Raw genomic sequence first — 26,485 nt, 5'->3', positions numbered from 1 at the left:
GTAATGATCGGAGAAAAGGAAAAACATGCTTTTGAAATTGAAATATGTTTTTTTCTTTATTTCTCGCTATTTACAGGGCTGTAGAAAAGACAACAATTTCTTCTTAAAATAACTTAAAATACATCGCGCTCTTTCAGTCATTTATTTATAATATTATAGACATAGGTTCAACTTTATTTATTTATCTAAAATGTCGGTCCGTGAAAAAATAGTATACTATGAAATACATACATATTCATATAGTTCAGGAATAGTAGCACAATAATATAGCAACTACGCGAGTAATTTACAATAAAATCAATCCCTTATTCTATTATCACTGGGTATTTATAATTTATTATTTTTACACGAGACGTTACCTATCTTAAAGTTACTTTACACAATTTTACAACCTATAAATCGTAGTTTTATTAGACTTCGGTGCTTTGGCCATGCTGATCATTAATAAATTTATGTTACAAGACAAGGCTTCGTTTCAAATATTTTGCTAGTTATTAAGCGAAGACAATGTAGAGTTTATTATACGTGTTTTGATGTATAAATTAAATATGATTCTTTTGTTGCCTCCACTTATTTTGTTTTCTCGATAGTTTTTTTATAATAATATTGTTTGTACATCACTGCTTACTCTAAATAAAGGCTGCAATAAATCACTGTCAACAAAACTGTTGACAAAAATCTACGCTGTACATTGTAGCGTGTTCCATCACAAAGGCTCCCAAGATCCTAACGGACAATACCCAGAAACTCACCAAATTAAGGGGCATCTTGCGAGACTTTGTTTACGGAAATATACAACACGCTGTAAAACATTCAACTAGTGGTCATTGTCTCTAATCTCGTTGTCTTAGCGCAAACAACAGTACGACCATCTATTGTCACGACTACATTGTTACAACTTCCAAATAATTTATTTAGAGATAGAGTCTGGGACACATTAATTAAAACTTTAGGACGGTTGTTGTCTGGAACTTTAGAATGGTCGGATTTGTACGGACTATTTAGTATTCATAAATAAGCGTATGCACTTTCAGTAGCACTAAACACTGGATGCGCTTTAGCGAACTTTTCATTCCACGTCGGCAACGTGAGATCTTCTATTTTAACCAGATTTTATTTCTTACAGAAACATTGAAAAATAATAAGTAATTTATTAGATTTTTCTATTTTAGCTACATAGAAGCGTTCGGTGTCTAGCCGTCGAATGAAGAGTTCCCTAAGCGCGATGCGGTCAGTACGCAGCAGCTGCACCAGAGTGGTGCATCAAATGATGGTGGTGGTAGGACTCCTGCGTGGGACACCACCAGTCAGGCACTCCGTGGGGCACGGTCGGGGCCGGTTGCTGGAACTGCGTCCAGTGGCCACCGAAACCTAGTTTATTGTCCATGACACCGTTGCCCCCGATATTGGTGAGATGCGGTTGATGGTGTTGATGAGGGGGGGCTGGTGGTCTTTCGTAAGGTTTTTGGTCGTGGGGGTTGAGGTATTTGTCGTTGAGGCTTTCTAGTTTGTCTGTGATGGTGGGGTGGTGGTGCGGGTGATGTGGGTGAGGGGGTGCGGGGGCCGGGGGTGGAGGAGGGAGGGGCGCGAGTGGGCTGGCGGCGCCGGCGGTGACGCTGACGCTGCCTGCAGAAGAGGAATCGTCGCCGTCACTGTCGTATCGCGGTGAGGCGTCGCCCGCGGCGCCGTGCACCTTCATGTGCTTGCGCAGCGAGGACGGGTGCGTATACGACTTGTCGCAGCCGTGCACGCGGCAGTTGTAAGGTTTGTCGGAGGTGTGCACATGCGAGTGTTTCTTCCTATCCGACGAGTTCGCGAATCTTCGATCGCAGCCGGCGTATTCACACTTGAACGGCTTTTCACCTGTAAAGAAGGAAACGATTTCATTAATTAAGATATTAACATACTTATTATTATTCTGTGATATTAATAACGATTGAGATAAATCACAATTGAAAAGGTTTTTGTGACAATATTTTCCGGGACCAATGTAAAGGTTCAATATATTTTTAAAGCGTCTGAATATCGTATTTATTTATCTCCCCAGCCATCACATTTCAATCGGATCCCAAATGTATATCATCCCAGTAGACCGATTCGCTTCTTTCCCCTTTCAATCTAAGAATAAAACGATCGAGCGCCAAACGCGAATGTCCAATCACGCCATAAATAACCAGATTTGCTCGTTGTTTATAGTTTACGAGTACAAATAAATATATTCACAACAATTGCACGGGATACTTAACACGGCTATAAATCATATTTATAAGAAGACTTTGTCACAGAGCTGTAACAAAGCCGTTGTTGTGGCAAACGAGATTAAGCTTTAGGCGTTTGGGATGAAGACATATTATATTTGGAGGTATTGGATGAAGAGATTTTGTAGTTTACGCTAAAAAGAAGGCTTCACATTGACCGGCGCAGGATTGGGGTGACAATCAAGCTAAATCTGTCAAGTAAAATAAGTAGTGTGAACTGCAAACTATGAACGTTGAAAGGCACATTGCCTTACGATAATTTAGAGCCGATAAGATATTTTGTAATTCGTATACGACGTAGTACAATAGGCTAGTTGCCTAAAAAAATTTTTTTAGTCCGTAATGTTTAATATCAAAAAATATTGGACACGTATATTTTTATTTGTCAATCTAACAAATAATTACATAGTTATGGTGCGTTGAAGTTGCGCACGACGTCACAACGTGCGGCATTTTTAAGCAAGCGTTGACGTCACGGGCCTCTTCTTATGAACTTTGGGGCGCTTTATCTCTTTAAATTTTCATTAGTTTGAAAAAGTGAAAAATACGTGTAGAGTATTTTTTGATAAGTTAACTGACGGACTAATTAAAACTCTTGCTTTTTGACCCAGGCAACATCCCCATTACTACTAATTCTTTAAATGCATTTTTGTTAACATTGTTGGCTTATAGAGTTAATTGTTGTTAAAATCTTCTAGTATAAATCTGCCAATAACCGAATATGTAGAATATAGTTAACTATAATTATTTCAGTTTGTGATAAATAAATCATACAAGCAGGTGGACATTCTCGCAAAAACATAATTCTATGTAGAGCAAGGCCAAGTAGGTAATATTCGATATCGACCCCATTTTTTCTATACATTTTTTCCGCATATCGACAGCTTCCCGCGCCATTGATACATTCTTCGAGAGTTCACCGAATCGTGTGAGTAACATTCAATAACATGTTACAAGTAGGTTCTGGTGTGACCGCGTTCACAATGAGCTTTTTATTGTCATGTTTACAAATAAACCTCTCTGGTGTAATCCCCTGCATTGTGTTTGAAACTTGAGGATCGGTACGAAGCACAGATGCTAATCTCAAGTGTCTGTTAACGTGGCAAGAATAGGGCTTTTTACACGATCCCTCACCGCAGCGTTTGTAGTGTCGATGTTCTGAATGAATCACGCATTCATCAGCTATATTCGATGGGCTGTTACTTCCTTTCATGCGCCTTATTCACCTCAATCCACAGTGCGTATTAACGTATTTAGCAAATATTTTTCATGGCGGATTGGAAACACACAATTGGCCATATTGGAATGCATCGTATTTGTGTCATGCTTTAAAGAAATCGTAAAAATTCATTCATCATTTGGTATTGGTAGCAAAACCACAAGGAATCCTTATAGTTTAGCTGACGAAGCGCTAGAAATCTGTCAGGGTTTAACCGCTTGAGTCCCAGACGGCATTAATTAATGTCATAACAATTGATTTATCTATTGTGTCTAGATTCGCGGATCTTAAAGGATTAATAATGTTCAAAAGTACCCAAAGGTTTAATTTAACATGGCTAGTTCACAACTAGCCATGCTAGAATAGAAACTATGTCAATAGCTTTTTGTTGAATATGACTCTACATTTATGAAAACTACTTGAAGAAAAAGAAGAATTCTACTAGGTATATCTTTCGTTTGCAGAATAAGGCCTCTAAGGCCTAAGAATGCATTTTGTGATGGAAACTTCCGACTTGATAAAATTTTAATTTTATCTTGGTAACAACTAAAGAATTTAATTTCCGACCTAATTTTACAGCACAACCAATCAAGTCGAGGACACAATAAAACCAGAGATCATGTCATTCCAATAACAAAAAGGCTCGGACCCAAATCCTAATGAGCTAAAATACAATATAAAAGATCTAAAAGGATGTGTCGCCCGTCTAATTACTAATCGGAGGTTTGATCTTGATCCCACAAAAAAGAGCAGCGACAAACACTATTAGACTTCAGATACGTTATCTGCGCACGCGCCGGCGGTACACTCCGCGATAAACGTCTTATTTACATTACTAGAAAATTAGACTTCCATAATTGGACATCAACATCATTATTACACTCATTAGACAACAAGAATGTTGATTACTTAACAATTTACAACGAAATCAGATCAGAATGTTAACAAGATTTTATCCTGATCTAGATTACGTCCTGACACTGATCGATGCTAATTATTAATTAAATGTGGAGATGCGTCATTTATTATTTTACTATTGTGACTTTAAGAGGCTATTAATAGGGATTAGCTTTGGAGTCCGGTTTAATTTATAGGCTTATCAAATATTTTATTAGGCGCGTTTACAGGTAAGGCTCCAGACGCAAACATTTTAATACTCGAGGAAATATATTTGGTACAAAACAAAAAGAGAAAGAACATCAGTCGGGAATGCGCGTCGTGAATTCGTCGGATGCCGCGCCGGGACACGGGCTAGGGTCAGATGTTTATCTTAAACGGCTGTATCACCCACGGGAGACACTTTTTTGTGTTATTATCGATGTGAAACTTTATCTTGAGCTTGTTCGCCCAAAATGTATTTGACGGCTTAAACCTTTGAGAGGATTTGTGTGTAGATCGCTTGTGACATACAATCAAGGTAGTCTGCTTCTTCAGTAGCGGATCACTGGCACACGGTTGTAGGTTTCAATTTACGTTACGGTTTGATTTGATTATGAGAAAGCTATTTTATTTAAATATTTATTTTGAAACTTGGAGTACCTAAATTAAAATATTCAGTAGCCAAATTCAATGTTAATTATATCATCAAGGGAAAATTAATCAACTTGTAATAATAAACATTGAGATGTTCTGTGCTGAACGTCCAACCGGTTGGCACACCGCCTAGACCGAATTACACTCAGGAATCAAGTTTCAAAACGCTACTTAAGTGCGCTCTGCTGAGAAAACAGCTTTTTAGAAATAGCACGAGTTGGTGAAACCCGAGAGCGCGGCCTTTGCACCCAAATTGTGGTAAATGGCTTCGGGTGTGTTTGGAGAAAAAACAATCGACCGTCACCAGATATCAGGTTCCGGAACCACATATAAAACGCTATTTATTACGACTCTTGAACGATTATCATGAATTGGACTACTCGGACTACTGCGTGGCATGTCATCACCTTGAATAATAATGTAATTGGCGTAATTTGATATCCGCACACCTGTTGAGGAGACGGTATCATACCAGACTTTGTCTGCTATTCAATTTTTAAGTGCAAATGTCAACTGGTTCACAATGGTGTCACGTAATAAGTCTGGTTATGTAAGAGAATGGTAAGCGCTATTCAAATTAATACCAAATTGGGCAAAGTTTCTATAAAGACTGCGACTAACAGAAGAAAATTACAAATGCATAAAGAATTTATCAATCCTGAGAACTTAAATGATTACAACCACATTAAAAATGTTAATGAAAACAGAATAAACGGACTCTATCAATTTAATATCTTAAGTGTTCGCGGCATTGCATTGTTTCGATTATTAAACGCATATCGAAGTTAATTCAATCTCCAATAGACAGGCAGCTAATGAACGGCCGATGACTGGTCTTTTATTGACACACCCGTCCAGCTGACATGCTTACAACCATATCGAGATCGACCTAATGCGGTAATCGCTACGTTCAAGGACCACCACCACCTATTTAATAACCAATGGAATGACCATTGTTAACCAAGTTAGCTAGGCACTACCAAGATATTGAAGTCAAAGTGAAATACTACTTCCTATTAGCAAACTAGACAAACACTCAAAGAACCTCTCAGAGCTGTCACAATAATAGCTGATTGACGACACTTCTCGGAAATTTTCTCTCGCATATTCAAAAGGAATTTCGTACAGCGCATAATGATTTATGATCCTCCTTTTATCCGAAACGTATTTCGAATTAGAAAGATATATTAATATCTTCATTTTTTCCACTTCTCAGAGAATACGGCCCTTGTCCGGGCACAAAAAGAATATGCGGGGTCGGGCGAGCGCATTCGGCGCCCAACGACCGTGTGACAAGGTGCTTTATGCGGACGATAATGAGCGGACCGAATAATGTTCCGATACCCGATAAATATCTGCCAACTCATACAAAAGCATCCCAATAAAAATATAATAGTAAATGTAGCAACAAAACAAGCCACAAACTGCACAGTCATATCTCGCTGATAAATATAAATTAAAAAGAAAACGTGCTGCATGAGAGGAAGGACCGTGTGTACCGGACGAAAACAAATTAAAACTGATACAACATTCAACATGTTGGCGATGGCTTGGTGGAAAACTGAACATGCACTGGGTTCGCTGTAGCCTTTTTTGTCGTGGGCCTCTGTCCATCGACACTGATTCACAGCTTATACGGCCAAGCAGAAACAGATGCCCGTTGGTTGCTTTCATTACCGTCAATACTTACATGATCATAAACATTTAAATATCCCCCTCTATTAAAAATGACAAGGATATCAAAATGTTGTAGGTAACTGGATTTGCAATACCAAAGAAAAAAATGAAGTGCGTACAATTTGCAGAAAAGGTGAAACAGCAGTAATTAGATCTACATCAGCTCTTGTTGTTAATTAAAGTTAAAAATGGAATAAAGCCAGCTAAAAACATCCTGGCGAACATTTTAATTCTTTCACGTTGAAAATAATAGCGCATTTGTCCCGTCTCGCCGTATACGAGTGAATTAAAGCTCGCCTTCTATTGTTCTGGCTGAAGCCGTGAAAACATCATCCGTCTTGCTCTGATAAGTATCTGCTGGGAGTGCGGGAATGAGACAATCTGATCCGTAATATATTTTGGTACAAATAGAAAAGTAGACAAGAAGTTTTCCGCTACTTTCTGCGTCATAATTGCTTTTTTAACGTTTATGGCTTTGTCAGATATTGTTTTTGCTGTTTGAGAAAAACGTTTGGATTTTTTATTAAATTCAGAGGAAACGTTTAGAACGTCGTCATTTTGATATGAGACACCTAAATAAAACAACGAAAAATCATAACAACGACTTTTAAAGACATTGTTCGGTTCAGAAGATCCTTCGGAGCGATAAACGGGCACTGTGTAGTGTGTGTGTATCTCGCAACACGAGCAACGTGCGTTCCTGACGCCGCCTTTGCCCTTTGGTCTCGAGTTTGCTATAGGACATATGGTTTGATTCGTGTGCTGTTTTGTCAATGATCATCCTTGACAATAATTCAATACAAACATTCATTTTCATGGTCTCGAGCTCTTGATGTATCGATTCGATATTGATTGTTAGCGTTGTTTCGCATTTCAGCACAACTTTAACCACTTTGGAAAATGAAATCTAATTTTTGTGCCATGCCCATCTAGCTTTTTTTGATAAATTATTTCCTAACATATTTTTAAAATTTATCGTGTAAAAGAACACAAAAAGTATTTGTAAACATTGGATTGTATAAAAAATGAAATTAATCGATTAAGTAAACCAAAATTGTCTTGTCGCGTCTTATTTTAATGTCGTGTCAAGAGTGTTATTTATAGGACGACAGTTAAAACTTAAATGGATACCTGCACAATTCTTTATATTTTCCGAAATCAAGACGGTATTTTCGGTTATTTTTTTCGTCCAGCCGTGATGCCGGTTAGGTCTGTCAAAACCTGACGTCGACATTGACGAGCGTGCCTTCGTTTTGGTACCTTTTTGTACTTATTTCAGTACAAGCAGGTGCCTTGTACTTTATTGTTTATCAACAAGTTGTGGGAACACGCTCAGAGACTTTACTCCAGTTGACAGGCCTAGTTTTTAATAGATTAGTTACGAAGATACGGGATTATAATTAAAAGTAATCTTCAGTTTGGATACTGTACTTAATTGGAACAAATTTTTAATTAGTAACGCTTGATCAATTTTGACGTGGCATATTATTGAATTAAAATACATAGGTACATAGGTATCTCAAGACCTTCACATAGCCAGATTTTGATTGTAGATCAGTATCAGGCTACACAGGAATTGCAGCGGTGGGAACGAAAGGTGGGAATAGCCAGATTTGGAACAAAACAATATAAGAATTACCTAAAGAAAATAGAGCGTTGTGGACTCTATTAAATATGTTTTATGTTCTACAGTTATGTATTCTCTATAATATACAGGCAAATAATTAACAGTTTAAAGTTATTTTTTGTCAGTACTACTCGTATTCCCAAAAGATCCATGTATGGATGATTTAAATACCTGCATAAGTGTTTAATTAAATCAACTAACATGAATCAACTAAAATGAAGATACTCGGAGGTAGAGCACCGAAATCGTTTTATTAATTTGTACTAACACAGAACCGTATCAAGTTACTCAGGGTTCAACTTATAGGCCGATGTACACGAAAGAATTTACCCTTTCAAAATTAGGATTAGTTAAAAATTAAATAGGGAAAATATTATATTGACTACGTTCTGTCAGACTTTGATAATGTCTCAAAATTTTCATTATTATGAAGCTCATCAAAATGCATTTGCAAAAAATTAAGCAAGACAACTAATTAGGACAGTTTTTAAATGAGATTGAAATTAGGAAACGACCTAACAAATCAAAAATCTCATAATTCCGCAGCATTGATACGCAAAACTTGACCAATAAATTGTTTAACTAATGTTTTGAATCGGTCCGGCTTGTCCACTCGACGCCTACGCCCGTGCCAGCCCCCGGGCACATTTTTGGGACAAACCAATATTTCTAACGAATATTAATAGCTTGTTTTGTTTTTTTCTTAGTCTTCAATCTTATGCCCCACGAGACGTGGGCGCATAACGTACAGGCCACGCATTCTTTAAACGTTTGGCATTTTAAATGCCCCATAATTATCATTTAATACCGATCTAGTATGGGCATTTAATTAATTATTAAGTGTTATTATAATGGATAAAGTTATCTCTGGTTTTGTATACAGAATGGGTTTTGAGAACTAAATGAGATGTAACATTTTGTCTATTTGCGGAATATGTAGGTTAATTTAATAGTTAAGATTCAACTGCAAAATCTAGTTTGGTTGTGGCAAACGCCTTATAAATTGGTGTTAATGTGTTGGGCATATTTGATGGACACCCTAAAATAGAGAGTCAAAAAGTTGATCTGTGAAATGCTTAAGAAACAATGTTAAACGAATTAAAATATCGTTCTTTTGTCGTGTAAACATTTCGATTGTTATCCAGCCGGCTTGCACGGCTTCCAAGCTGTTTTTGGCTGAGCGTGTAAATGGCTTGCATTTTTGTGCCCTTCGCACAATAGCCTGTCCGTGTAAATTTTTTCAGCGTCAATAGTTTCCAAATTCTACTGTGAACTGACATCGATATGTGTATCGAATGAAATTTGAAGTCACAAAAGTAGAAGTGGAATTTTATTTAAGACAAATTAACCGAGGCAGGTATCAACTTGCATTCCTATTTAAGTTATTCTATCTATGACATGCGATGTGAGTGTCTTTTGTGGAGGTCAAACTCCCTGTAATTTTAAGAATAAACTCTTAACTCTCTAAAATAGGGTTACTATGTATTTTAATTTTTTTGGACCTAATGATAACAATACATTATTGTAAGTACAAGGGTTCGATAAACTTGGGTGACCGGATTTATTTAAACGTTTTTTGGACTGTCTTATCTATGTTAGGTTGATTTTAATTATCAGACTACTGTTCCTCACTTTTTGTACCATCCAGCATTATCCGCCCCATTAACCTGCCAATACGGCATTTCGTAATGACGTAGACAGGTTGGGTCAAGCGCGCCCGCGGTGATATCACACACGCCCATACATATTGATAGGGACAAGGTGTGGACAAAAAACACATGAATCATGCAGCGAGACCGCCGGGCAGTCTACAAACCGAAAGAATTTCGCACAGTTAAGCCCTAACCTAAAGTTTTTCTTAGCCATTGAAAACGCCTGATAGCTCATTTAATTTAATGAGCCCACTATTTGTGTTTGATACGGTTAATAAACTACAGAATTATCTATTAGTTCTCTAATATGGAGTGACGTGTTTACAGCGAATTCGTGCTTTCGTATTCCGTACAAAATACCATATAAATCAGACTATTAATTTACTCGTATTGCAAGCACTAGAACTGTGAGGTACATATTATACATTAGATCTTTTAAGAGACGCTAAACGCTGTACCTACGTTTAGTTTTCTAGGCAAACGTACGTACTTTTTAACTGAAAAATGTTTTTTTTTGTGTAGTATGGGGTGAATTAGTTGCCTATTTATTTTTTATATTACTTTTAGTATGTAAATATTGTTTTAAATGTATCTTAGGTAGCTGTAACAGATGTTACCTATTTATCAACAAAAATTTACAGTCTGAGTTTATAGCGAAATAGGCAATACTGTTTCGCTATAAACTCGTAAAAAGAAAATGTAGAGCAAGGAACTTTTCCATTCTTTTTCAGCTAGGATCGTATTTTAAACATTTATTGAAGGTCAGATGCCTTTAATCTGACAATAATAAGATCTGTCCACACATTATGTCCAGTTTTTACCACGTCACTGTTAGCCAGGGTATCTACGAGCTACCTACAACTACGTGTCTAGTAGGTACACCTTGCGATCGCGACAGACAAAAAGTGCTGTCATTATAAACTACAAGCGCAGATAGTAAAGTGTCATAAGAAATGATGGTAATAAGATAGGAAGGGCGTAGGCCGAGGAGCATCCACCCGCAGCCATTGTGCGTCGCATGCAACCACTGCAATTTATATCACCTTAGGAACACTGGCGCGTTTTGTAACGTGAAATGCTTTGATTTTCACGTTACAAAACGCGCTTGTAAGCTATTAAATTCTGCAATGAGATTTAAACTGAACTTAATTTATTGATTGTTATGACTAAGATAATATAAAATATTGTTAAAAGAAGTTTTAATGCGAGTAGATGGTAAGAGTTCATAAGGTACGAGTAACTAAATAATAGATTTAGAAGCTTTTGAGCCTTAATTATTAGTAGGTAGGTATTAGGACATAAAAAAACTTGTAAAACGAATACCAAAAAGAATATAATTTTTCTACTAATAAATAATCGAATAAGAAAACGTAAAGGTGTTTCGAGCGGATATTAATAATAAAGTCAATAATAGAGCCGATCTCATCCTTGTTATACGGTGTTTAAGTTCGTAAAATGATTGATTGTTCCTTTGATGATCTCGTCATCGAACAAAATAACTTATAATATGAATAATTTTATCAGCAAACTAAATGAAGGATACAGTATGGAAGAAGCGGATGATTAGCAAAATAAATTTATTCATTAAAGCGTATCGATGCGTGTGGCGACTTTAGAACTACTATGGAAGATAGTAATATGGATTACCAATAAATTACCTAGTAACTTGTTTAACCAGCTCACTAACTGATGCATTAAATACATACTAGTTAATTTTTAATGGGATACGGGATGCATTTTGGATTAATGAGATGTTGATGTGAGCTTAATTTATCATATGCATAAGCCATCTAGAATGTAAGTTTTTTTTATTAAATTGCAGCTTTTTTGTCGGACCGTTTTGTAATTAGCTAATTGCTGTTCCCATTACTAATGCCAGATTCGTATCTTTTAGGCATGCGATCGTGTCCGATAGAAACGAGCTCTGAATACATGAAATCCGATGCGTAGAGACGTGTCACGGCGCTGTTTTTGTGCGCACTCCTGAGCGCTGTTCGCACCATCTCTTTGACGTTTAGCAAAATTCTTGCGCAAATAAAAACGATTTTCACGTCCTGCCCTTAGGAATGTCCACGCTGTTCGAGAACGTATATTCGCCTCCTTGGAGCTGTGAGTTTTTTCAGCGATCGGCGTCCGTTTCAACGAAGGGTAATTTATTCAAGTCGCTCACTTTGTTATTTAAATAGCCGTCGACAAATCCGTATATATGGGATGTATGTGCAGGGACTCGTCACCTCACTGATCCGTCAGGGGTGTCGCTACAAAAGAGACAAAAAAGTAAAGCGCTTAACGCTCTCATTGTTTCTGTAAGCGATTATACGCTATGCGCCTGTGTGCGTTTGGGGTGCAAGTGATTTCTTTTCCTCGTGTGCACACCCTACGCATGTGAGCATGATCTGGTCGATACATTTGGGTGTGTGAAGAGGGTTGTAATGTTGCTACCGACGGCTGATGGGTCGGCCACGCCCAACCAATAATCGTTTGTTTTTACACGAATATCCCGCGTAAACCATGTCGTAATTGCGTTTAATTAAGTTTGAACAATGACATGTCAGTAGAATACTAAGGTAATAAAAACTCATTATTGAAATTATTTAATGAAGGATGATCAAAATTAAATATGAACTTCCAAGAACGCATTCCTCTTAACAGCAGACGTTTAATTTAGTACGTGCCTATAGTTTTTGTTGTAATAAAATAGTTCCCTAAATAGCGTCTGTTGTTCGGCATAATACTGAAAACGGAATATTCGAACAGACTGACAATGTAACGATGACAGCACAACACCCAGGAGTTTCCCCGTAAAGTCCCCTCGAACTCACACACGCGCGTTTTATTGTGCCAGCAATATTTTTATACAATTTATCAATCCCGGCAGATGGTCCCGGCTCACATAAACACCTTTAAAACGCACCCGACTATTGTAGGGTTACATTATCATACGCGGATAAAATGGCCGAACGACTTCATCAGGGAATTAGGACTCGTTTTGGGAAAAAACACGTTTAGGCTGATATCCCGTTAAAAGTTATCTAATACAAGAGCTTTGAAGCATCTTTGCTTTCATGCAATTAAAAGGTTTTAAAATTCACATTAGTTTAAGAAGATTGCATTTATCGCCTCTATGGTCTAGCTCTAGTGGTATGACCAGCTGCTTCAGACCCAGGGGTCCCGGGTTCGATTCCCAGTGGGTAGTTTTTCTGTTCGGTTTGGTTCGTGATAGGGCCATAGGGCTTATTCTAGTCCGCCTGGCTAGCTACCACCATCTTACCTAAGTCTGTACCCATAACAACAATGTTAAAACAGTATTGTTCCGGCAGTTGGCAAAAAAATATTTAAAATTTCATTGAAACTTAAATCACTTCAACTTTTAACTTATTTTAATGATCATATTGACATTTGCTATAAGCATCTTCTACCAGTTAACTATACCATTCAGTTGTGTTGTGGTCACTTGCAGTCATCAGAACTTCATAAAATAGACGCGAAGCGAATCGTGAAGGTGTGTACATTTCCTATTCATACCAACGAGCTCATGCTGACGTTGAAAATTATTGACTGGTCCACATTAACCGCTCTGCTTGTTCAGTCATAACCGCGGACTGCAGGCGACGGGTCTGTCCGACCACCTACTTTGCATTCGCCATTTAATTTTCACTCTTATGACAACATACATAAGAAACTTCGTCTGCATTACATTGGTTCGCATCCACAGGGGTGAGAGGGTTCGGTATTGTTTGCAAAATATTTTGAAAGCGTCATTTTATACGGCGTATTAGGCACTGCTTTTGATAGTTGGGGGACGTCTTCACCGGTCCAATCATATCATCATTACGCATTGTGCTCACCCTACCGCGTTGCCGTTGAAGTACTCATAAAGAATCTAATAAATCTATAACGTTTTAAAAAAGTTATCGATTACCCGATCGTATTTAGTGCTCGCGTTAGAGCATCGTTGCAAAAATATAAAAAAAAAACTAATAATATTTAGTACGTTATTGCTAGGTTTCAATTGTTTTTCTTATTTGTTTTCAGCGACTGCTTCCAATCTCACTGTGGCAAATGTTAGCTTGTTGAGCAAGAGCATTTGTAAAATAATAAGTTTTATAAATTCACATGTATCTGGTTAGATCATTTGTCATTTTACATTTTAAGTAGAGCTTAAGTAGGTATGTTCTAATCGAAATTGATCTAATATTTGGATTTGATTTATTAAAATTCTTTCATGATATAGACGTGATCTCTACATTTTGTAATAAACAAACATTTTCAAAACAAAGTCACCGTTCCGTTCATAAGTAATGATTGCATGAAATTCTTTACATTATTGCCTGATAAATTTTCATCAATGTTAAAATTATATCAACCGTATAACAAGACCTTATAAGCCTTCTTTATGGTGTTTACTCACATTCTGTGACGATAGGGTTAGTTTATTAAGCCGAGTCATCGGGGATCTTAAGCATAAGCAGTTTCTATACTCCAAAATCTCTGAATAACAATTCATATCCATTGTTAAGTGACTTAAAGTGTTATTTATCGTACGATTTGAGTGGAAATAAAGTAATCGTCCGCCCGTAGGCGGTTGTTGTTACCGATACAATGGATACGGACTCATTTTGGTCTCAAATCTGGATAACATTTTTGTTCTTGTAGGAAGTTTATTATACAGTGTGAGTCACGTTAAAGTGTACATATGAAAATGGATGAAACTAGACCTATTTTTATCGACAAAAAAGTGGTCAAAAAAATTTTGAGATTTTTTTTTTATTTTTTATAGATTTTTTTTACTTCCAATTACTTATTGTAAAGGAAACGTAATAACTTTTAAACTAAGCAGTATATCCTGATAAAATAAAAACAGTAATAATGCTAAATAGCAGGCGATACTAAAAAAATACATACAATTCACAAAAAATGCCAACAAATAATAAAAAATGATACTTTTTGAAAAAAATCTACTTAAAAATTCGTGTTTTTTTGGTTATTTGATAAATTTCTCCGAAAAATGCCCCTATAATAGGTGGTTTTTATTGTTTTGTATTATTCTCTATTGTATCACCTTTGTAAAACTAAAAATTTCATGTCTCTATCCCTATCACAACATTTGCTATGATCGTTTGAACTAAGCCTCTCCGGGCGCGCCATTCAACGCTTCGTTAACAACGAAACTGAAAATGGCTCTTGATTTGTAATTTTGATAAAGACAAGTTAGATTTCAAATAAAAACAAAAGATTTCGAAGTAAAATAAGCATTTAAGTTAAAATTAAAATTGTCCTACCTGTAGAGGAGAATAATGTTGTGGTAAGCCTTTGTTCAAACTATCATAGCAAATGTTGTGATAGGGATAGAGACATGCATTTTTTGGTTTTACAAAGGTAATACGATAGAGAATAATACACACCAATGAAAACCACCTGTTATAGGGGCATTTTTTGGAGAAATTTATCAAATAACCAAAAAAACATGAATTTTTAAGCAGATTTTTTTCAAAAAGTATCATTTTAATTACTTGTTGGCATTTTTTGTGCATTGTATGTATTTTTTTAGTATTGCCTGTTATTTAGCATTATTACAGTTTTTATTTTATCAGGATATACCGCTTAGTTTAAAAGTTATTACGTTTTCTTTATAATAAGTAATTGAAAGAAAAAAAAATCTATAAAAAATTAAAAAAAATCTCAAAATTTTTTTGACCTCTTTTTTGTCGATAAAAATAGGTCTAGTTTCATCTATTTTCATATGTACACTTTAACGTGACTCACACTGTATTTTAAACAATTCAATTTAGATACTAAACCAATCCTGAAATTTGGTTGCGCGGTCTATTTAATACCTAAAAACACTCATAAAGCCAATTTTTTTTGCAAGTCGGCTTTCAAAAGCACTTTCGGACAATATTACCTTCCTATAACACATTCGTTTCATTCTTTTTAAAAGTTTATGATAATGGTTAGTAACATATAACTCTATGGTTAGTAAGGATACCTTTTCCGTATCATTGTAATTACCTACTCGTTAAATGTTTTTTAAGTATTGTTGTTGTAAGTTAAGTGTATTGTCGATGATACTGAATAAACATATCTTCTTTCTTTCAAAATAATAAGTAGGTATTATAAGATGTCAATTTTTCATTTCAGTTTTCTGAAGGAATGTTTTTCGTTATAGGTAATGATGATTATAAAAAATATAGTTGGGTTAAGTATATTATTTTTCTCCATTTTTAATTCTTCTTGAATCAAATCAAGTTTTACTAGTGAAGTAGTTTTAACATATTTTATTTTGAAAGCAGAATCTTCATCAGAGGACGACTATTAGGTTAGGCTTAGCTAATATTATATTAAATTACAACAACACAACAATGCTAACTTATGCAGGATATTCTCTTTTTTAAATATTATGTATCTTACTAATTATCATGAAAGCTCACAGAGTGTCAATTTTAACTGTTTTAGTAAAAATGAAATTTTTGCGTTTTAAAAAGCACACTGGCGGCTCTACTTGACGCTGTGTAGTCAAGTAGAGCCACCAAACCCGCCCCGCCCGAGGCTGCGCGCGCGTCGCTCCTCAGTTCTCACATCAGCGCTTTATTAGCCCCGATTCTGACAAACTTTATTAGCCGCGATAACATCGCTAAGTTCATTTGAGAGTTATTTGTTTCATATGTGTTTATTAGTTACTCAATTTAGTTTAATGTCAGGAAAAGTTAGTATGGTATTTTAGGTAAAATTTTAGTTCTACTTGTAGAGCCTAAGTACAGAAATATGTAGTTTCATATTTTTCCCTGAGTTTTTATTAATTTCAGTTTTCGTGCAAGTATCTAGTTAAATTAGTTTAAAAGTGCTCTCTTACCGAGAGCATTCGCGCATGATTCGCGGGTAATGACATTACATTACAGAATCGATCGAATCTGTGATGTTACATTACACGCGAATACTCCCGGTGAGAGGAGTACCTTTACTCTTTAGTGATAACTTTTGTAATCATCCTTATCTTTTTCACTAAGCTTAAGTGCCACTTATATTTTTATATCCAGGCCATTTTGTCAAACTTTCAAACAATTCCACCTGCATCGATATTTTATACAGAAATTGACTCATACCAAAGCAATAGCTACCGATATTTTAAGTATCACCTTACAGGCTGCAATAAAAATATCGTTTTCATGCCCAGCGCTCACGTACGTGATACCATCGTGTCATACCCATCTTATTGCATACACGCCCGTATTCACAAACGATGCTTGCTTAAGTGAAGCAGCAATTCGAACTCACAGCGTTGAATAAAGCTCTGTGTTGGTTCGTGTGTGACCCTGTGCGTCCACGCGCACTGTGAGACCTCATAGTAATGTTTGTGAATAAGGGCGATAGTTATGAAAATGAAAAGAAAGTAGAGTTTATGACTAGCAATTTAAAACAAAGACCGGTCAGCGGGAATTGTAGTTGCATTATCGAGAACTTTAGTGTTGTCACCATGGTTTTATGGTCATTGTTATGGGGCTGTAAAGGTGGTCACAATTTGAAAGTATGAGTGACAATAGGTTTTGGTAAAAAATGACACAACGCATATTATAAAACATCAAAATGGTACTAAATTATTAAGAAAATGTTCTCTACCCTAATAAAATTAAGTTAATTTTGTAACGTTACTTATAAATGCACCCAAAACTCTCGAATGGATGGCATTACACCTAACTTTAAACGATACATTTTCCTTTTTCGATTGATAGTGGAAAATGTAATATCTTACACGTCCTGTTTACTGCAAGAAATCCCACAATAAGGTCTTCGTTGATTGGAAAATAATGTAATATAAAAGACTCTACTATCGTATTCGCTGGAAAACTTTTTAGGGCGTAGCACGAAATCGTAGACATAGCTAATAAAATAAAAATTAAGCCATAATTGTGTCTGACCCTTAAAAAATGACAATAATTTAGTAGCTCAGACTGACCCGGCTAATCAACACAATAATGACAGTAGGCTCTGTCCACCGCCTTCACGCAGCCTCCGAACGCTAATTTATAGCGCCCATAAAACAATTCTCCCAACCTCCCCACAAAAAGGTCGCCTATTCAAAAGCCCGTATGAGATAATAGGACGGGGGCACAGGACAAAAGTCTGAACGCAACACCAAACAGTGACAACCGAAAAAATAAAAACATCTGCCTACGGCGTCATACGAATTCCAGGATGGTTCCTTTAAAATCGACATTTAAAGTTAAGTACCAATACTTTACAGCGCAACAATGGCCCGTGCGAGAGACGAGCAAGGAACCGGGCGACGGAACTGGACGTTTTAATTTATGATATTTTTTTCATCTAACATTACACAGTTCAGATGAATCTTTCTACTTTTGTAATGAATTGAAAAATGGAGTTGTGAGTCGAACGGTTTTTGTTCATACCCAGAAACGGACTTCACAAGTCGACGGAGGACACGGCCAAGACGCCTGGAGCTTTGTTTGTGTTGGGGATCGCGTTACAAGGATGCTCTTTGACAGTCTGTGTTTGATTGTGTCCGTTTGGTTATTATTGAGGCGTGCTCGAATGGCAGAGGTGAGCGGCGAACCAGCTGCGGTCAGCGTGGGGGGCGGATCATTATGCATTAATGAGAATCGAATTGTTTCGGCAGATCAACGCTCTTTCGGTCCAACGATTTCGATATCTCACTACGCCGGATGCGGGCGGCGTTTTGGCCTTGACTCCTTAACGTGACGAATCAATTCTACTAGTTTCTTTATCAGCAAAAAAATACTACATGGGCATGCGTAAGGATATGAGATGTTCAGTACTCACCGGTATGCGTTCTCTTGTGGATTTTGAGGTTTTCTGATCTCGCAAACACCTTGCCGCATCCAGGGAACGGGCAGGGAAACGGTTTTTCTCCTGTATGCACGCGTATATGATTCACTAGTTTGTATTTCGCCTTGAACGGCCTTCCGTTCCGCGAGCAGCCCTGCCAGAAGCAAGCATGGGTCGTGCACTCGGGTCCGCCGACGTGTTCCACGGTGAGATGCGTCACGATCTCGTGCATGCTCGAGAACAGTTTGTTGCACAGCTTGCGCGGAGGAGGCTGCTCGGGGTCGAGCCACTGGCAGCGCATGTCGCGGCGCGGCGGCGCGCGCACGTAGCGGAGGAACGCGTGCGGCGCGTGGGCGTGCGCATGCGGCACCAGCGGCGGCGCGCCCCCCTGGTAGTGCACGTCGCCGCGCCAGTCCCAGCTCTGCTCCAGCGGCTGCTGCGGGAACAGCTCGCCGCAGCCGCCGTACTCGCGCAGGTACCCGGGCTGGTAGGAGTGCAGCGGGTAGGGCTGGTAGTGCGGCGGGTGGTGCGCCGGCGCGTGCGGCGCGGCGGCGCGGTGCTGGCCCACGCCGCACCCGGGCTGCGGCGACATCTTCAGGCCGTAGGACGCGAGGTGCGCGTGGTTGGTCTCGAGGAAGGCGTTCATGGCGGGGGCGGCCGACGCCGGCGCATAGCCCCACTCGCCCGCCACCATCCACGCGGCGGGAGCGCCCCGCTGTCGCCGGCGCTGCGAATCTCACTCTCTCTTCGCCCGCAGAACTCGTCACGTCCTCGATAGCGCCCTCGTTACCATAACTCTCCTCTCCTGCTCGCGACACCCTGTTAAAAATAAAGAGATAACGTTAGACACCGCATCGTCATTATACGGAATTTAAACGCCCTCGCCGATGCATAAAACGTTCCTAACCTTATGGTGATCATAACCTTCCGAGACAAATTCAAAACCATTTCTCAAAATAATAACACACATTCGTGCACCCATAACCGGCGACGAGCGTTTATTTATAATAAAAAATGTGAGGCAGGTACTTTTGGACATTAAATTAAACTGTGGGTAAATTTATAGGACATTTTTATATGCCTGAGACAAAAATTTCGATTGTGTTCGTGTATATTTAATTTTACTTTATTTGTTAGGTTGGCTCCAATCGCTTTTATGGTCGTGGTTTAGCATCGATAGTTTATTAAAATAGTTTTATGAATGATAAAAACCAGTTTTGCTGCGGCGAGCCTGCAACGACCTGCACTTTATTATACCTCGTCCTTTTTAGATATAATTATTACATACTAAAACAGCAAAAACGTGCATTTTCTACCTAGTTAAGGTTTTTTATAGTTCTTTACTTTCTTGTATTGTGCGACTCTACATTTTCAACGTATGGTGTCAGGCCGGCACAATCCAAGATTGAATATTAACAGGTACATATTTTAAAATTACCAAGGAAAGGAGATTGATATCTCTGCCTAAGGATTTTTTTTTTACTTTAATAGATTAAGAAAGAAAGTACGATAGGGACGATGGCACTAATCACAAAATTATATAAATACCAAATTCGGTATTAACGAAAAAATACAACAAATGAATCGCTAAATAATCAAGATTGTAAGGGCTATAATCGAGAAGGTGTGGATCAATACAGCAAAGGTATCAAAAATACCATTGTTAAAGGCATACTAATTTACCAGTATGCATCTCTTTACTTTCAATAAACGAACTGTTAAATAAAAACTTTTAACAATGATAACATTAATAAAGGGTGTTGCGTTAGATAGGTACGCACGTAGGTTTATAAAATTCAGTAGGTAAAGTTTTTTTTTTATGTGACAGGAGGCAAACGAGCAGACGGATCACCTGATGGTAAGTGATTACCGTCGCCTATAGACACCCGCAGACCCAGGGGCGTTACAGGTAAGTAAAGTAAGTAGGTAATCACAAAAGGACTAAAATAAAATAATATATTTTATTTTATTTTAGTCGTTTTGTGGTAATTTGTTTGTTCTATTTATAATTGCATTTTAACGATCCTATTAAATACTCGTAGCTCGATTTTAGAAAAAATAATTCCACCTAAAGTTTTAATTTTAACAATAGAAAAGTAATCATGAGTAAACAAGATCGATATCGAAGATTGCTTAACTCATGTTTATTTAAAACCCAAATAAGGTGTGAGTAACTCTATTTTAAAACATTTTCAATTAAGTACAGCTTAAGTTTTTGCAATCGCAAAAAAGGAATTAGCCTGACGGCCGAGATGAACACGAATCCTTTGACAACTCCAAAATCCCATCACCGCCCCCAACAAACATCTCGAGCTGTCAATCAAGGCAACTGTTTATTTTTTGTTGGCAATAATCGCGTTACTACAAAATAATGTTGTTTATGTATTGTTTAAAACACTTCAACGCTGCATAGAGGGCGCTCTGCGGGCCTACCTGGCCCGTTAAACAATGTCGTACCTTTCAGATTTCCATCTAATCTTTACATTATCTTGCGACTCCCCGCAGCGTGGCCGCTCCATCACAAAGCAACGGGTTGACAGATATCTACAGGCAGGCATCGGGCAATAGAATTAAAATGTGTCATTTCTGTCCAAACGTTGCTGTTTCCGATACATTCCCAACGGGAATCGTTACCATTTGTATCGTTAAACTTCTTTTCCAACGGCAAATGTAACTTTGTCGTTAAACAGCTGCTATAGAATTCAGTTTTACGGAATTAGTCATAATACTATTAGCGATGAGCAGATTATCTTCGTATCTTTACGCGGGTTGCACACGATGCCTTAAAACCGTTCAGTGAACGTACTTAATTACTTTTGTTAAATTTTAATCTAATTAAAAGCAACGTTAAGATTTTCATCTTCTCATTAATCCGACTAAAGTATGACGACGAAATCTCCCGAGATAAGTATCAATTTACCACGCTAATTATTAATAACAAATTATGGTTAATGTAAGTCAACTGACACAAATTAGACAGAATAGCTTTCGCGCCAGAAATACAAGAATATCATTTGTTAGGTATGTTTATTTCGGTATAATTAATAATACCTACTATGAATTATTAAATTAGGTATATCATTAATTAATCAGTACGAAGATGATCATTAACAAAGTTTGGAAACGCAATTAAAGAAAGTATCAGACGCTACAAAAGTTGATGATTTCTATTACCTTATTCTTCTACTTAGGTAGGTACCTATTTTAAAAGTTATTTTTATAGTTGGCAGCTTTGAAACTACATAATATCTAAGCCTAGGCGCAGACCATCGATTTTTTGTCGGCCGATAGTTTAGTCGGGCAGTTGATCAGTATGGGCATGTATGGAAGTGCGCACATTACACCGATTTGATTTGGCCGATTCTTCATACAAATTAAAATCGGGTCCAACTATCGGCCGACGAAAAATCGATGGTCTGCGTCTAAGGGTGAAGTTTGTGATAAGTAAAAAAATTCTAGATAACTACACTCGCGAGCAAAAGTATGGAATCACCCCATTCGTTTTGAGTAATCTTTGTAGCTAAACGACTATGAAGATTAAATTAAAAATGGTACCAGTTTAAAGGCTACATTACAAATTTTAACTTGATACCATCCCAACTAATATTATAAATGCGAAAGTAACTCTGTCTGTCTGTCTGTCTGTCTGTCTGTCTGTCTGTCTGTTACGCTTTCCCGCTTAAACCTCGCAACCGATTTTGATGAAATTTGGCATAGAGATAGTTTGAGTCCCGGGAAAGAACATAGGATAGTTTTTTATCCCGGTTTTTGAAACAGGGACGCGCGCGATAAAGTTTTTCTGTGACAGACAAAATTCCACGCGGGCGAAGCCGCGGGCGGAAAGCTAGTAGATACATAAATAGTCATTGAGTTCTTCAGATCGTTGGGAACAAAACACAAGATGGTGATTCCATACTTTTGCTCGTAAGTGTACTTAGGCTGGTCGCACCATCGTATTTTAACTTTGACAAACGTCAAAAATCTGTCATATATTAATTAGGCAAGAGGTTATTGGGTATTTTAATTTTAAGTACCTATACAACAAATATTCAAAACAGACTAAGGCCCAGTTTTTTGATTCATAGTTAAAATAACAAATTGTTAAATTTTGTTACTAATGGTTAAATATTAACAAAATGTTAACTAATAGTTAAAAAATGTACTAAAAGTCAAGCTAACCATTGTTCGAAAATCATTTTTTTCTGATATTTAACCACTTGTCAAATGACAAGTGGTTAAATATCAGAAAAAAATGTGTGTTCTTGGTTAAAATAACTAATTGTTAAATTTTGCTACTAATGGTTAAATATTAACAAAATGTAAACAAATAGTTAAAAAATGTACTAAAAGTCAAGCTAACCATTGTTCGAAAAACATTTTTTCCTCATATTTAGTAACCACTTGCCAATTGACATCTATCAAATTGGACTATTGGTTATTTTAAAACTACGAATCAAAAAACACGGCCTAAGTTAACTTTAGAAGTGGTAAAAATAATTCAAGACAAAAAGAGACTGGTTCAATGTATAGGTATAGGTTCATCAAGTAGGTTCTATAAATCTCTATAAAAGCTAACAATTTAATACAATTGAGAACATTGTTATTTTTTTATCACTTAACTGCAGGGCCGGATCGTGAATTTGTGGGGCCCTGGGCTGAAACTTCTTATGACGTTGTCACCTAAAAATATCGTCCGTAAACCGACTACAGAAAACTATTTTTTTTTTCAATTATGGCCTACTTTTTAGCGGGATCTGGGGGCCCCTTGTAACCCCGGGGCCCTGGGCTGCAGCCCAATCAGCCCATAGGTAGATCCGGCCCTGCTTAACTGTTTAATTACAAACACATTTCCCGTCGCTTGCGGACTTTAGTTTTTTACAAAACCGTCTACACTTCAACGAATGTAATAAATTATTCGATTAATTAAATCCGATTAACTTCCTTACCTAGGAAAACTATTTAATTATTTATACCTACTGTCTGTCAGTCCAGTGCATAGAAGAAATAAATAATAAATAAATATACCTACTTGGACATTTTTTACACTGCGCTTCTAGTCCCAAACTAAGCAACGCTTGTACTATGGGTACTAGATAACGGATATAAACATACTTAAATACTTCTTTATTTGTAAATACATACCTATTATACAAAGAAAACACCCTAGAATGTTATGCCTGTCAATATCAATGTTTTATTTCAAACAACTAAGTAACTTATAGTTCATGAGTCGGATCACTTGTAAAAGCTCTAACAGAGGCATGCGGCCGGTTCAGTGTGAAACTGCTGGTTTTAAATACGTGTAATTGAATGAATACCATTTTTCAGTAAGTATGTAATTTTGCGTTATTTTTTCAGAAAAACAAGTCTAAGATGGAGACAATATTAAGCTATAAGAATTTTTGGTTAAATATATTTAAGTAACCAATGAACCCAGAGATATTAACTTTTGAAATAAAGGTTCAAATAAATGACTGATAGGTACTTAATGGAAATCTTATAAATATTTAAAGACTTAGAAATCACTTGTTAGACAATGCATCTTATAATGCTTATAGATCGGTTATTGAGTAGAGATACGAGTATGTTTTGATGTTTGTATCAATTGACTTCACAGTAAATGATAATGATAACCGACAATAAACAGTTATAGTAAAGTAGACTTAGTACTTAAATGAACTGATTTTACTATTTTGCACAGTCCCTATCTAAAAAATCCTTACCTACGAGTAATTAGGTAACAATTAATTATATTTCTATAGTTCTATCATTTACCTACTCTACGATAAAATTCTCAATAACCGTTATCTTGATGTAGTTATGATATGTCTGTAAATTAGCTAGGTAGGTAGAGTTTGTACTAACTGTACTACCAGGCCTCCGTCACTCGCCTATGCCGGCCGAGATAATTACCTACAGCGCGCGACAACTTCAAGTTGCAAATCAGTCAGGACCGCCACGCGCCGTGACGCGCACACGCGTATTTCTATACACGCTCGGTCGATCATCGTTGCAATCAAGGTTTATTGTTCCAACAGCACTGTTATTCTTCTTCAATGGAAATCGTAATAATTATTTAGAAATAATAATTAACTGTAGTGATTTAAATAATTAAAAAAACTACACTTTTTAAATAATTTTGAACTACTTATGACAAAAAACTGTAGCAAAAAAAATATTTTACCTAATAAAAACATTAACTTTTACTTTACCGTGTCTATTTTCCGACACTACACCTTTTAAAACTGTTTGTCCAATTTCGAATTATCGCAACACTGAAGTTTATTAACAGGTACTTTAGAGATGGTACGATTATACAAACACCACTAGATTAAAGTTTACCAATCGTAAATACAATAAATGCTTCTTAAAATTAAGTTTTTATTTATTTTACTTTGCTTATACAACCCTGACGCTTGAGCTGTGAGGTAGATCAATTCTGAACACAAAAAAATAGCGCTCTTGTGAGCGTAGTAGTAAGGTGCGATTTCGAATGCACCATGTGCGTTGGATATTTTGCATTATTATTATTACCGTTAAAATGCCGGCATCTGATCCTACACAAAGGAGTGCAATTTCTGTTGCTACTATTATGTATTCTGTGGTACTACTTATGATATTATTATATAAACATTTTGCACAGTTAAAAAACTTTTAGAAAACCATTTTGAAGAGTATTTACACAATGAGGGTAGTACTAAATCATTTATTAAGTCAGAAAACTTTTGTTTATTTTAACTCTACGCCTGAAAAAGTGTCGTAGCCGTAGCTAATGAGTCACTTTAAGTCAAATGTTGGTTTTATAATGAAAAGAAAATACATATACAATACAGTCTCATAGTTTAAACGATGTTTTCGGTAGTTTTTAGTTTAGGACTATTTAACAAATTAAGGAGGCAAGTGCCTATACTAGGCTGTGCTGGAAAAGCTCCTACGTTCAATGAAGCTTTTAGCAAGTAAAACTCTGCTTTAAAACGCACTGAAACGTTTATTTAATAAATAGTCACTCTACATTCATGTTTATTTTCAATTCTTGAACCTATTATAAATGTAAACAAATACACTGTAAATTAATAATAAAAAATTACACTTACTTTGCAATAAACAGAAATCCAGTCTTTAGTTTCCCAAACGGCAGTATCACTAATGTTGTTATACGCACAGGAAAATATGATCACTACACTGAACGTACATAACTATGAAAACTGTGTATAAAATAATTTTCAGTATCCTCAACTAACTAGATCAATACTATCACAGTGTTTGGCGCGTCGTTATAACGTTAACGTGATTGTTTCACGTGCGTATATGCGTTTATTTATCGTGTGTGACATGCGTTTTTCGGCTAAATTGTCACGGAACGATTTTTTTTCGTAACGTAAGATGTCGCGGCGTGTGTGCGGTGACTCCGCTGAGGCTCTCAGCATGACTGCGGGCTCCCGCGTCGCCGCCCCTCGCTACAACCGACATACTGTTTCTTAGAACAATATTTTGTACGGAGGCGCGAACGCAGCCCTGCACGCCGCCAAAAGGGCGGGACGCCGTAATCTTTTCACCCAATCGTGCCGGCTTCAAAACGAACTTCTAAAAGTCGTACCGTCCCTTTCCAACTCGCACGCAGCCGGGTCACGAGCGAAACAGCCTGATACTAAGCTCGAAGAAAATTTCTTTGTGTTAGTGCCGTAATGTGTTCGCTTTATCAGATTTACGTTGA

At 37.0% G+C, this 26,485-nt stretch overlaps 1 protein-coding gene across 1 annotated transcript; it reads right to left on the bottom strand.

The window, feature by feature from the left end:
* Positions 1–127: 127 nt before the first annotated feature.
* Positions 128–26,233, bottom strand: opa (Zic family member odd paired). Its single transcript, XM_028303705.1, has 3 exons — positions 25,866–26,233; positions 18,766–19,590; positions 128–1,863 (listed from the first exon to the last, which is right to left on the bottom strand). The coding sequence occupies exons 2-3, from the start codon at positions 19,463–19,465 to the stop codon at positions 1,232–1,234; spliced, it is 1,332 nt and encodes a 443-aa protein (XP_028159506.1). The 5' UTR covers positions 19,466–19,590; positions 25,866–26,233; the 3' UTR covers positions 128–1,231.
* Positions 26,234–26,485: the final 252 nt, after the last annotated feature.

The sequence above is a fragment of the Ostrinia furnacalis genome, unplaced genomic scaffold, assembly GCF_004193835.3.
Source record: "Ostrinia furnacalis isolate ACB-3 unplaced genomic scaffold, ASM419383v2 OfSCF1268, whole genome shotgun sequence".
NCBI lineage: Eukaryota > Metazoa > Arthropoda > Insecta > Lepidoptera > Crambidae > Ostrinia > Ostrinia furnacalis.
This window is presented reverse-complemented; position numbering and strand designations above follow the sequence as displayed.